This window comes from Folsomia candida, unplaced genomic scaffold, assembly GCF_002217175.1.
Source record: "Folsomia candida strain VU population unplaced genomic scaffold, ASM221717v1 Fcan01_Sc037, whole genome shotgun sequence".
NCBI classification, from domain to species: domain Eukaryota; kingdom Metazoa; phylum Arthropoda; class Collembola; order Entomobryomorpha; family Isotomidae; genus Folsomia; species Folsomia candida.
Genome location: NW_019091229.1, coordinates 1,159,583 through 1,172,102, shown reverse-complemented (window position 1 = coordinate 1,172,102; position 12,520 = coordinate 1,159,583). Strand labels below are relative to the sequence as shown.

General features: G+C 36.8%; 1 protein-coding gene across 2 annotated transcripts; it reads right to left on the bottom strand.

Moving 5' to 3' along the window:
* Positions 1-3,977, bottom strand: LOC110861030 (nucleolar and coiled-body phosphoprotein 1). Of its 2 annotated transcripts, none has more exons than XM_022110143.2 (10): positions 3,818-3,977; positions 3,468-3,502; positions 3,198-3,392; positions 2,820-3,137; positions 2,375-2,534; positions 2,187-2,294; positions 2,022-2,114; positions 1,164-1,939; positions 787-882; positions 1-701 (listed from the first exon to the last, which is right to left on the bottom strand). In XM_022110143.2, the coding sequence occupies exons 3-10, from the start codon at positions 3,390-3,392 to the stop codon at positions 459-461; spliced, it is 1,989 nt and encodes a 662-aa protein (XP_021965835.1). In that variant the 5' UTR covers positions 3,468-3,502; positions 3,818-3,977; the 3' UTR covers positions 1-458. The 2 variants fall into 2 exon arrangements, with proteins under 2 accessions (XP_021965835.1, XP_035716751.1); XM_035860858.1 differs by having other exon boundaries at positions 3,468-3,499.
* Positions 3,978-12,520: the final 8,543 nt, after the last annotated feature.

Below are 12,520 nucleotides of genomic sequence, written 5' to 3'. Positions count from 1 at the left end.
TATTTTTTATGAACACTTTATTATGGATTACCTACATACTAAAAACATTTCATGTCAAGTTCACATTAAAAATTACGAGCCTCTTAAATATCAAAGTTATACTATTAAGTAATTTCATAGTTTGATCTGTATTAATAAGTCAGGTTGACAACAAGGCACCGTATCGCTGATCGTATAACTTAACTTCAAGGTAACTAGCTTTCCTAAATTGTTCCTACAACTAATTTTTAATATTTAGCTCGCAAAGTCAATTTTTCCTATAAAATAATTGCAACACAACCAAAAACAGCACGCTTGTAAATTAAAAATAATAAAATTATTGCAAAACCAACATTTTCAATACTAAAAACGCTCCACACAGTCAGCTAAAAATTATAGGGTTTAAACCTCTCAATTTATACGAGAAATTAAAAATATTTCGGAATTTGGTAAAATTTGGCTGCAGCTTTCTAAAAAAACTAATGCCTTCTTCTCGCCCTGGTCTCATATTCGAGCTCTTTCTGCTTTCGGAGTAAATATTCGCGATCGGATTCGACTTGTTGCGCTGTCGGAGGTCTTTGGCATCTTTCCGAACTTGAATGTCGTTCCAGGGACGAGCGTCGTTCTTCCCGATGAGGGTGATGATGATGTCTTCTATCCTGTCCGATATCTCGTCGGTCTGGTGCCGGTCTTCGATCAGGGATACGTTGTTGATTACTGGTCTAAACAGTTAAATATAATAATTTTAGTAATTTTCAATAATTAATTTATAGTATATATACGTTAAATTATTCATGAATATCTTACAATTGTGCAGGGTGGATTTCGTATAATTCGTCCACGATCCGTCACCCTCATCGATTTAGCTCTGGGACCGAGACATGCTTCTAAATCTTGTTGGAGCTGTGGTACAAATAAAAGTAATAACTGATTAGTTAATTTTGATCTTTTGGTATATAATTTACAAACATTTACGAATCATTTGGATCCCTGTACTGTGGGAGATTGTATGTTATTTTTGTAAATTGTGTAAATTTGTAAACAAAATTTTACTTAAAATCAAATTATGTAGATCAGGTAGGAAATAGTATTGACACTTGAAAAAATTAGTAGCATAAATTTTTCAAAATATTTCGTTTCCAATTTTTCTTCAAATTATTAGTAATAATTATTAGTAATATTACCTTTCTCTTCACTAATTCTGGATCTGGTCTTCCACCATTAAATGTCGGTTTTGGTTTAATATCTGACTTATTGTGATATGATTTCGGCATGGGTATCACTTCATGAAAGAGATCTTTTATTACTGGTTTGTGCTTGATTGGAGATCGAGATCTTGGATTGTGCGACGATTTATATCCTTCGCCCGAATTGGTTGATTTCGAGGACGACTTAATTTTGTCATCTTTCACTAAATAACTTGGCCTTGATAAACTCGTCTTGCTGCTGGGGACGGATCTCTTCCACTTGTCGTCATCGTCGTCATGGTAACGATTTTCAGATTTACTGGGTGGGCTTAATCTTGATTTTTTTGAGGGAATAATACTGTGTGACTCTGATTTTCCAACGGGGATCTTGTACTTTACCCCGGAACTTGTGTACCCCAGAACGGTGTCATCAGTCTTTTTTGCATCCGAATCGTCATCATAGGTTCGAAATTTTGATCTGGTTTTTTCTTTTCGAAATCTGTCCTCGTCGGAAGAGGAGGAAAACAAGCTCAAACTATCACTTTCTGACAAATCTTCTTCAATTGGAGGAGGTGTAATAGTTCGAGTACTTGATTTCGAGGAGGAAGGTTGACCAGAAGATTTGTCTGATTTTGGGGGTGATTTTCTTCCACTATCTTGAGAAGTTTTAGAGCTTGCTGTTTTGGTTTCGGGTAGTTTTGAGCTCGAGACTTTTTTAACGGAGTTTTCGCGAGGGATGGATTTTCTTGGACTTTTTTCTTTCTGGGGTTGAGCTGTAAATGTGCAATTTTTGATTACAAATTGTTATCCACATAAATTTAATTAATACGGAATAATTAAGGCTGTCAAAATTACCGGAAGTAGCAGCTTTAACGGAGTGAGTATTGTTCATTACTATGTTTTCACGAGGCATGGATTTTCTCGGACTTTTTTCTTTGTGGGGTTGAGCTGGAAGTGTACAATTTTTAATTTATTTGTATCATCAAGTCAATTTAAGTGTAATTAAATTTGCAAAATTACTGGAAGTAGGCGCTTTAGCGACGTGAGTATTGTTCATTTTACTCTCAGAAGATTGTATTCGTTCCTGTGGTAATTTTTCTGTCGTTAGTAATCGAATGACGACGGGTTCTAGGAACAAATCATAAAAAAGTATTTCAAATATGCTCCCCTCTTCAAAAAGTTTCCTTAACAATGATACTTTTACTCACCTTTTTCCACAGTTGGGACATTTTGCTTAATTTCGAACGTTTTCTTGAGAAACTCCTCCCTGTTCTCGTCCTTCTTGGGGGCGGAAATTATTGATGTTTTCTTCACCTCCACTTCCGGTTTCTTTCTACATTCCGGGACAGTTTTTAATTTCACTTCGGCCTGAAAAAATAATTAATTTGAATTTTCTACGTATCAAATTAAAGATTATAATGCATGAAGTTTATTTGAAATGCAGGGCGTATTATTTTACCACGCAACGTATTTAGTTAAAAGTTTGCCAAGTAATTTTACGAAATAAACACATGGCAATTTTCTCTGACACATGTTTTAAAGTAAAGTAAACTTAAATTCCACTTTTCTCTAACAAAACTTTTTAGCAAAACTTCCCAAATTATATTCTTGTGCAAATTTGCCGTGAGTACGCCCAATGTATAAATTGTTCACCTTAATTTCCTCCTGCTTTTGTACCGATTTAATCTCAATTTTCTTCTGCTCCTCTTCCGAATATCCAGCCAGACCTCCCAATCTGGAAAAAATGCTGGGTTTCTTGCCAATATTTGAGCCCCCACCGACCAAAATAATCGGCTTCGCACTAATTAATCTCGTCGCTGTTGGACTAGTGTAGTCGGTTCGCCGCCCTGGTCGCGATTGTGGCGCCGACACGGCGACGACTTGACTCTTGACTTTATTGTGGGTGACCGGAGGTGACGATGACGTATCTCGGTTTTGGTTGGTATCATCCTCGTACAAATTATATTTTGACTGGAAATAAATTAATATAATTATTTGAAAATCATGATTATTATTTAATTAACTCTTTACTTGTTCATGGACTTGTTTCGCGTGCTTCAAAATCGCTATGATGTCCCCCATCGCGACAATCCCCATATCTTTTAAGCACTCCTTGCTGATATCCAGCAGCATGTTGGTTCTCATCCGGTTCTCGTGAAATATCAAGGCATACTTTGACGCAAAGTCGGCCGGAATTTGGGCATCTTGGAAGAATTTGAGCCACATCTGAACCAAAAAGTGACAAATTTTCATTAATAAATGATTGCAATTAATAGGCAAGTGTTTTAGCAATGTGCATACTTTTGTCCCCTAGCTGTTCGGTAAGCATCGACCTGCTGAACATCAAAATCCACAATTATTAACAAATATTATGCAAATCACACTTATTTAAGTAATTTTCATCTCTAAAATAATCCAGTCGTGAAATACAGTCTATATTCCACGACTGGATTATGCAGTACAGATAAGGTCATCTTAAACTATCAAATTCAGAATGATATATTAATCTTGTAAATCAGAATAACCATGAAATTTTAGAATACCAATTTTAAAAGGATAAATTAGAAGTATTTACATAATTTAAGTTCAAATTAGTATCTTTGTTTAATTAATCGTTTTTTACTCAATCAAAAAATGGGTTATCATCATACCTCCTTTCAGTCCGACCTTTGCAAAATCCTTTTCGTCGCCTTATCCAATTTAGAGAACACTTTAAAAATCAAATTTGCGTTAAAAACAGTTTTGCGAAAAGAATAACAACAAAAACCAGGTGACTGTTTTCAGACTTTCACACAGTGCACAGTTGCCCAAATTCGTCCTTCACTCGCTCGTTGGAGGTTGGGGCACAAGGAAATTGAGTACATTTCATGATTACGATTAGGAGTGGCAATCCGTCGGATCGGATCGGATTGTGACGGCTTCGGATTGATCCGGTTCGGATTAAGCAGGTGTTCGGATCGGATCGGATTGTAATCCGATAATTTGATAAAATATATGTATTTTTCGGGTAACTTGATACCCTGCTTCGTCATTTAACTCACAATGCGATGGTGTGAATTGTAACCCTCCAATTTGGTTGAAATTTTGAAATTAAGTGGTCCATGCCAATACAACCAACGTGTCTTCAGGCAGTTTGTGCGATGGTCAAAATTTTGAAAAATATTTGTGGTTAAAGTTTAAAAATGTGCAATTTTGGGCACTGGAAGAGAATGGAAGTTCAGTTTGCGTCCTCCGCCTGGTGAAAATCGCCAGTTTTTGAACTTTGACCTAAGATATTTTGCCAAATTTTGACCATCTCACAAGCTGGCTGAAGAAACGTTGGTTGTATTGACATGGACCATATAATTTCGAATTTCAACCAAATCGGAGGGTTGTTGTTGTTGTTAAGCCTTTATTCACGTGTCAACAGAGATCAATTCATAACAAATTGGTTTACACACCATGACACAAGTAGAAATATATATTTTTTAAAGCATCTAATCTAACTAAAATAAAAAAATAAAATAAAAAGACGGGTAATATATATAATCAAGTGATCATAATCATAAAACAAAATACAATTCCATGTTAAAAAGTCCGCATTGTGGCCAATATACAAACAGATAGGATATGCTCATGTTCTTATCCTACTCCATATTGTTTAAAATTACTTATACATAACCCGTAGTTATGGTTGAAACAATTAATTGTGTGAACTATTTCATTGTATTGACTGCATAAAGGATTCAAAATTTTCACTAATTTGCGCATTACTTTGCCATAATTAACAAAATTATTATCATTGCTATTTGTTACGATTAATTTGCTCTTGAAAATGGGAACACAGTTAGGACACGACCAGGTTTTAGACACAAATACGTTGCAAAAAGATTTGTCAGTAAGTTTAAAATTGCAGTTATTTCTGTGAAAGAAATTTAAACAGTATACACATTGCAATACTCCACTATTCGCACAAGATTCGGCAAGGTCATCTTGAAAAAGTACAGTGTAGTTTGTTCCATTGTGTTTAAAAGGAGTTGAGACGTCGATGATTTCCTGTCCGCAGAGGTGACAGTCTGGTCCCAAAGCTTGGTCGTCGTCCCAGTATACGAAATTAAGTAGGTCGTAGATTTCGCTGTTTTCCTTATCTGCCATCCCGCCTATCAGGACTATTGCGTTGGCTGAGGGATGCGCGAGTATTACGGCTTCATCGACGGTCATCAGTTTTGTCATATTGTGATAGGGCCCGACAAAAAACCATACAATAATCAGTGAAAAGGTGAACCATAAATGAACAGATATCTAAAATAAAGGATCGGATCTCGCCTTAAGAAGGCACTTTACGTGCAACAGAGCGGCCAGCCCGCAGACAACCGCACGGTCTCAAACTCCGACCGAGTACTTGGGGGCGTAGAGGGCACTCCGTGTATAAGCGGGAATCCCCTCAGAAGAAGTACGGTGGAATAGAGTGAGCAGAATTTTGCATCTGGAACAGTCCACTTCAGCAGGAACGGGGGGAGGTCGGCAGTTGGAAAATCCAAAAGTTGCACAGAACGGTCAAACACGGTCGAGGTGAAAAAATTCATCTACCACTATCTTGTTGGGGTCAATAGGGAGAGGATGACACTAATTACAGCGTTGGGGGTGTCGAAAAAACCCCAAATTTTTTATAACAAAAAATAATAGAGAGAGCAGAAGAGAATGTGTTGCTCTCAAGTTCTTTTTTGCCACATGTTCACATAACGGGTTACACTTCACACCATCGCATTGTCAGTACCGGGTACCCGCCTAGGTAATTCATATTTTTAAGCAATTCATGAATCATATTGGAACATTGAATTGGAGCTGAAATTTATCAACTTTCCTCAACCAGCTCGGCACGAAATTTGTTATTGAAGTTACTGTCTATAATATAAAGTAACAAAGAAATAATACCAACCATGATTTGCTACAAATGAACGATTTATGAGCCTAATTTGATTATTTAGTGATATTCCAAAATAACATTAAACAATTAATTCATTTAAAAAAAAGACCCCATCAATAGCTTTTAAAGTTAATCCATTTAGGATTTTGTGCGTCTTTCAATATTCAGAAATACCCTGAAAATTTCTGTCCTTTATCTTAATAAGCAATAAATTGTAGATGAGACCTTATAAAAATGATTTCAATGACTTAAGCAATTTTAAGCAAACATGTTTAATTTCTGCAACCTGGTTAAAATTCAAAAAATTAGCGTTTTAAAAATTCCGACTTCGGCTGAATCTTTCAGCCGAAATAAGAATTTTCCAGGCTGAATGATTATTTAAAAATTATTTAAAAATGATTTAAAAATTCCGCGACGGGTAAAACATGCGCATGCAAGATATTGTTCAAACTATTGTGGATTCTATAACTAAACCGGATAGATTTGATTTTTAATTTCAACCCACCACCATTGTTAATCATGGGTACTTGATTTTGGAGTGTAGAAAATCCATCCCGTTTACATCCAGAAATCACTATATCGAATTATGAACTAGTGAAGTGAGACCCAGTTTATACGCAGTGCTAGTGTGTACATTTTGGGGGAATGTGAAATAAATTCGCCAATCCGAAATCCGATCCGAGATCCGATGACCAGTTTCGGATTGATCCGATCGGATTAAGCAGTCAATCCCAATCCGCGGATTTCGGATCGGATCGGATTTTCTCGGATCGGATTGCCACTCCTAATTACGATGCATGCAAAATATAATAATTTCATGTAAAGTAAACTGTAAATATTTCATTGTTCTCTTCTTGGTTGTTGGCAATGCGAGGAGGAAGTAGCATTCACATTAATAAAAAAGTTAGTAAACATGCCCGTTATTTCTGCATGGTAAAATTTAGGTATATAAAACAAGCTTTAATACATACTTATGGATTATTCCTAAAATTGATGTTCTAACGATTTACCATTTCTTAACACGTCAATTAAGATAATCCTAACTCCAGTTTTGTTTCATAATATTCATGCATATGTCCGTGTACTTTTTTATAATTGCTTAAAATAAATGTGCTAAATTGGAAGCGCCTAATTACCTATCACCTATTACTTCATGTATGCGTACTCTATTAATTAGCTGACTAATACAATACGTGGCTTTTTTACACAAATTTATACTTTCCAATTTCTGTCATACATATAAATTTAGGTGTGTTTGTAGCAGATTATAGAGTAAATTATAATTAATTATATACGAGTTGTACATACATACATACATACATACATACATATGTATGTATTTTTAATTGTACAAAGAGTCAAGAGCCTGTAACAATATGTACCTATGTATATGTTCATTGTGCATGTTAGTGGTTCTTTTAGCATCCTTTAATGTACATATTTGTGATAGGATTAAACCCTTCTATCCTACCCTGGAAAGGGTAAAATTTCCATGAATTCCATGCGCCACGGGCAGCAGAGCCGTGTAGAATGTTAGCAATGCATAGAAATATAGATTTTCTTATCCATGCAATAACTCTATTAATTTGTATTTTACAATGCTATTTAGTGTGGTCTGACAGTGACCGCGGAGGTTGAGGTCTAGCCTTCTGGACCACTTTTTTATTACATTTCTGCACGTTTCAGGACATTCTAAGACTTTCCGCAAATTTCTAGGACACACGGTACGCAAATTTATAGGACACACGGGTACGCAAAATTAGCCTAACCTGCTCGCTTCGCTCGCTATAACGATACGGAGGGTAGAATTTCGAAAATTTTTCGAGTTTTTTTCAGTGAAAAACTAAAAGTCTATGAAACGTGCAAAAAATGCGAAAAAAGATTTGTCCAGAAGGCTAGAATCATACCGAAAATTTAAAATTGAAATGCTCCTTTAAAGCACACGCATCGTCTCAAAAAATCTCACGAAAAAAACAGCGCGAAAGCTTTTTATCTATGTGCTGCAAGTTAGCCGTGGCCGAGATGCAATTTAGCCGTAGCCGTGGCCGATGCAAGTTAGCCGTGGCCGTGGCCGAGATGCAAGACAGCCGTGGCCGTGGCCTTGGCTGAGCCGAAAAATCTCAAATCACCCCAAAAATTTCATTTTACCCCAAAAATTTCATTTTACCCCAAAAATTTCATTTTACCCCAAAAATTTCATTTTACCCCAAAAATTTCACTTTACCCCAAAAATTTCATTTTACCCCAAAAATTTCATTTTACTCCAAAAATTTCACTTTACCCCAAAAATTTCATTTTACCCCAAAAATTTCACTTTACCCCAAAAATTTCATTTTACCCCAAAAATTTCACTTTACCCCAAAAATTTTATTATACCCCAAAAATTTCATTTCATCCCAAAAATTTCAATTTACCGTGAAAAGAGCATGCCATCTACAGGGCATGCTTCCTTCATTTTTTACGCAGTGTAAAAAAGAGTCAGTATGAGTTTGTGAATTGAGGTGTGAACGTGCGTGTGTGCAAGTTGCAATTTTTAGGTTGAATCGAATTACAAAGTTAATTGTTGCAACTATTGTTTTTGTCTTTGATTAGTTGGAATTAAAGTTGATTACTAATACTTAAAGTGTAGTAATGCCAATGATTTATTTAGTATTTAATCTGTCGACCTCGGGTCACATTTTTTAAGTTAATGAGGAGAAACTTTCCTACGGGTAGTAGCCTTTCAACATTTGGTGACCTCGACGTGATCGAGTGTCGACAAGAGTTTAAATATAAGTTAAGTGAAGTGACGTGACCTGTGTTTGAAGCCCTTCATCCAACACCCTCGAGGAAGATAAGGACGAGTGTGGAAGTAACGGATCGACAGGCATATTTTGAAGTATTTCGAGGACAAGGCTGATGCAATCAGGATTTGCCGTTTTGGTTCTTTCAGGACCCGACCCAGAGTATTCGGGGGCCGACCAGGTGACAGTTTTCCTCTTTCACTGTGACTGGACGATTTGTTGCTGCCGGAAGTGGCCTGACTCCCCCCATTTTGACGAGGAAACTTTTATATTTCACCCGTTTTGCCTCTTTGAGGGCCACATTCTGAGCATTCGGGAGCGGCTGAGGTCATTTTAGTTTAATTTGTTGATTGACGCAAAATATTAATTTTGTCTTTTGCTGACTTTTCGGTCGAGAACCACAATGGAGTTACTCAGGCAAGCCAGAGGACCGACGAGAGGATCCATCACCAAGACCGTGAACGATATGGAAGCGGAATTGGCGAATGAGAAACCAGACCGTCATAAATTAGGAGTCCAGATAAAGAAGCTGGATAATCTTCAAGTTAAGATGGCTGAGTGGGATTCTAAAATTTTGGCAGAAATGCAACTACAAGGATGCACCGATGAAGAGTACACTCAAGCAAGCACCGACATCGAGATTTAGGATGACAAGATTCTCGATATTAAATTGAAGGTGGAGGAATTCCTAAATCCCCCATTTCAATTTCCCCAGATGAGAGAAGGTAGTCCAACCAACAGTGTAATGTGGGGCTACGATTCAGTAACAAGTTCTACTTGAAAAAAGAAGAATTTTAAGTTGCGAAAATTACAAAAGAAGTTTTCTGGCGAAATGATGGACTGGCTTGGGTGGTGGTCTCAATTTAGCAAGATTCACGAAGATGACGAGATTCACACGACGGATCAATTTCAATATCTTCACCAAGCCATGACCAAAGGTACAAAGCCATGGACCCTGTTGAAAGTTATCCAATGACGGCGGAGGATTACCCTAAAGTTATCGACACCCTTACTCAGCGAATTGACAAGCCCAAGATTCTAAAGCAAGTATATGTTCGCGAAATACTCAAGCTAGTAATCCGAAATTCTAAGCAAACTAAGAAGATACAGTTATCAGTTCTTTATGATAAACTGGAAGCTCATCTACGTGCCCTTGAGTCACTCGGTGTGACACATGAACAAACAGCCGAGTTCCTGTTTCCAATGATCGAATCCAGCGTCTCGGAAGACATTCTCGTGGCATGGCAAAGGAGTCCACTTTCCCGTCAAGATGGATCGAAATGCGTCCCAGTGAAGACCGAATCAGATTTCCTGATGAAATCAGATTTCCTTTCCTGAATTTTTAAGAGGAAGTGGAGAGTGAAAGTCAGAGGGACATGGTGCGAGCAGGATTTGAGACGATGAAGATTAAAAAGGAGAAGACCGCAGTACTGGAGAAGAAAGAAGATCTTCCCACTGCTGCAGGGTTATTTTCAGGACAAAGTAAACAATGCGTTTTCTGTTTCAAGACCAACCATCAAAGTAGTGAGTGCCACAACGCAGAGAAGATGAGTTGGGACGACTCAAGAAAGAGTCACGTTTTAAAGAAGAATTAAGTGTTCCTCCGGTGCATGTGATTTGGGAAAGCCGACTGCAAGGTCAAGATCAAGTGTCTGATTTGTGGAGACTCCCATTTCAAGCCGATGTGTCCCAATCAAAAACCGCAAGATGAAAATGGCAGACGAATCGAGTTTGAAGTCCAACTGAGCCTACTCTTTCGGCAGCAAATGCAAGTCATGCATGTTGAGATGATCAATCCAACCTTCATTGCGAGTTCTGCATGGTGGGAGGGACCAGATTGGTTGAAAGGTCCAAGAGACGAATGGCCGTCTGGTCAAGAAGAAATTAATGAAGACGATGTTAGTACTGAGATGAAGAAACCAGTGATAAAGATGCTGGTCACTTTTAATGCGACACTCCCATGGTATCTTCAGATGTCTGCCTCCTTCTACAAAAACATTCGGATCATTGCTATGATAAGAAGATTCATCCGGTGTTTGAAAGGGGAAAAGCCATCTCCGACATTGGAACGATAGGAGATTTTTGAAGCCAAGAAATTTGTTTTAAGAAAGATCCAATCGAATCTTTTTCCCCGACGAAGTCGTGCTTGAAGGAATTCCAGTCGAGAAAGATGGATCGACGACACTTTAATGAACACAAGCGTTCTCATGCTAAAAATCATGGACAACACAATTCTAACTCATATTTTAAAAAAATAACCCACCACAACAACGAAGTAATTTGTCACATTTATCTATAACTTCACGAGCTAATTTATAACCACCATCGAATAATACTACCATAAAATCACTATCCAAATTATACACATTGTTCACATGAGATACGGAAGCTACTTTGTGCAAGAATAAACCGAAACGGAAAAGTAGTTTTTATAATTTGAATATCATTTTGAAATTTAAGGCAAAGTTAAGCAAAAGTCACTACAATAAATTATATAAAGCTTTTAAAAAATTTAAAGAAAGTGAAAAATCTTTAATTTCACTACATTTAATCTCCATATTTTTGTTCAATTTGTGCTGTCTTTCGGATTAAATTTCTCCAATCCAGCAAAACCTAATTTTAAATTAATTGGTGATCATTTCAATGAAGCATTGAGAAAATTAAGTTGGCATATATTTTTTAAACAGAATGGAGAAGAAAGAGAAACAATAAACCCTGCAAACGAATGTAAATAAGTAGCGTCAGACCGATTCAAGTTTCCTTTAAAGTTTCCGTATATGACCTCGGCCTAACGGTCATGAGGTCAAAAATATTAACGTCCTTGAAATCGCAGTCAAATTTCCTTTAAAATGATACCCCATAAGACAGTTATGTATTTTTTTTACCTTTGACCTCGTCCTTAAGGTCACGAGGTCAAAAATTTTAACGCCACTGAATTCGTGATGAAATTTCCTTTAAAATGACACCCCATATGAAAATTAATGTTAAATTTAATTTGGACCACACCCCCTGGCGCTGTGGGGTGTGGTCCGACTGACCCCATTTTCGAACTCGACCGAGAACTAAAAATTAAAAGCACAATGGCGCAAACGGGGTTTGATTATGTTGACTCGTTCTGGAGATATCCTGCTTACGGACGGACGGACGGACAAAACGATCACAATAAGTAGCTGACGCTACTTAATAACCAGTTTTAACCAATTTTGTATAACATCAAAGAAATTAGTGAACATCAATAACCCAAGATGTGATTTACAATCTAAAATATTTGTGAACCCGGACGTTACATCTGATTTTGTTCAACATGTAAAGTTAAAAAGGAAATTTTCGTATTTAATCCCAAACAACACCATAACAAATTGTAAACAATGGATTCAAAAGCATAATATCGTCATCAAAAATGCAGATAAAAATGTTGGTATATGTATGTATAATTTTGAAACAAGATTATGAAAATGAAATATTAAGGCACTTAAATGATGAATCCACATACTCCCCGTCAACTGCAGCCCATTACACGAAAAGCAGAAATGATTTTGAGGACCTTGTAAAGCATCTAAAAATTAAATTTAATAACGGTACCCAACTTCAAAATTTAATAATTCAAAATGACCGGCCATGTAAGTTCTATATATTGCCTAAATTACTTAAAACCTTTGTTAGAA

Bases quoted from the DNA above. Each gene is read 5' to 3' on its own strand.
- LOC110861030 (XM_022110143.2), bottom strand. From the start codon at position 3,392: ATGTGGCTCAAATTCTTCCAAGATGCCCAAATTCCGGCCGACTTTGCG. The intron at 1,940-2,021 runs GTAATTTTGACA...GCACATTTACAG, and splicing joins CGTTAAAGCTGCTACTTCCG to CTCAACCCCAGAAAGAAAAA. The intron at 883-1,163 runs GTAATATTACTA...TTTGTACCACAG, and splicing joins CAGAATTAGTGAAGAGAAAG to CTCCAACAAGATTTAGAAGC.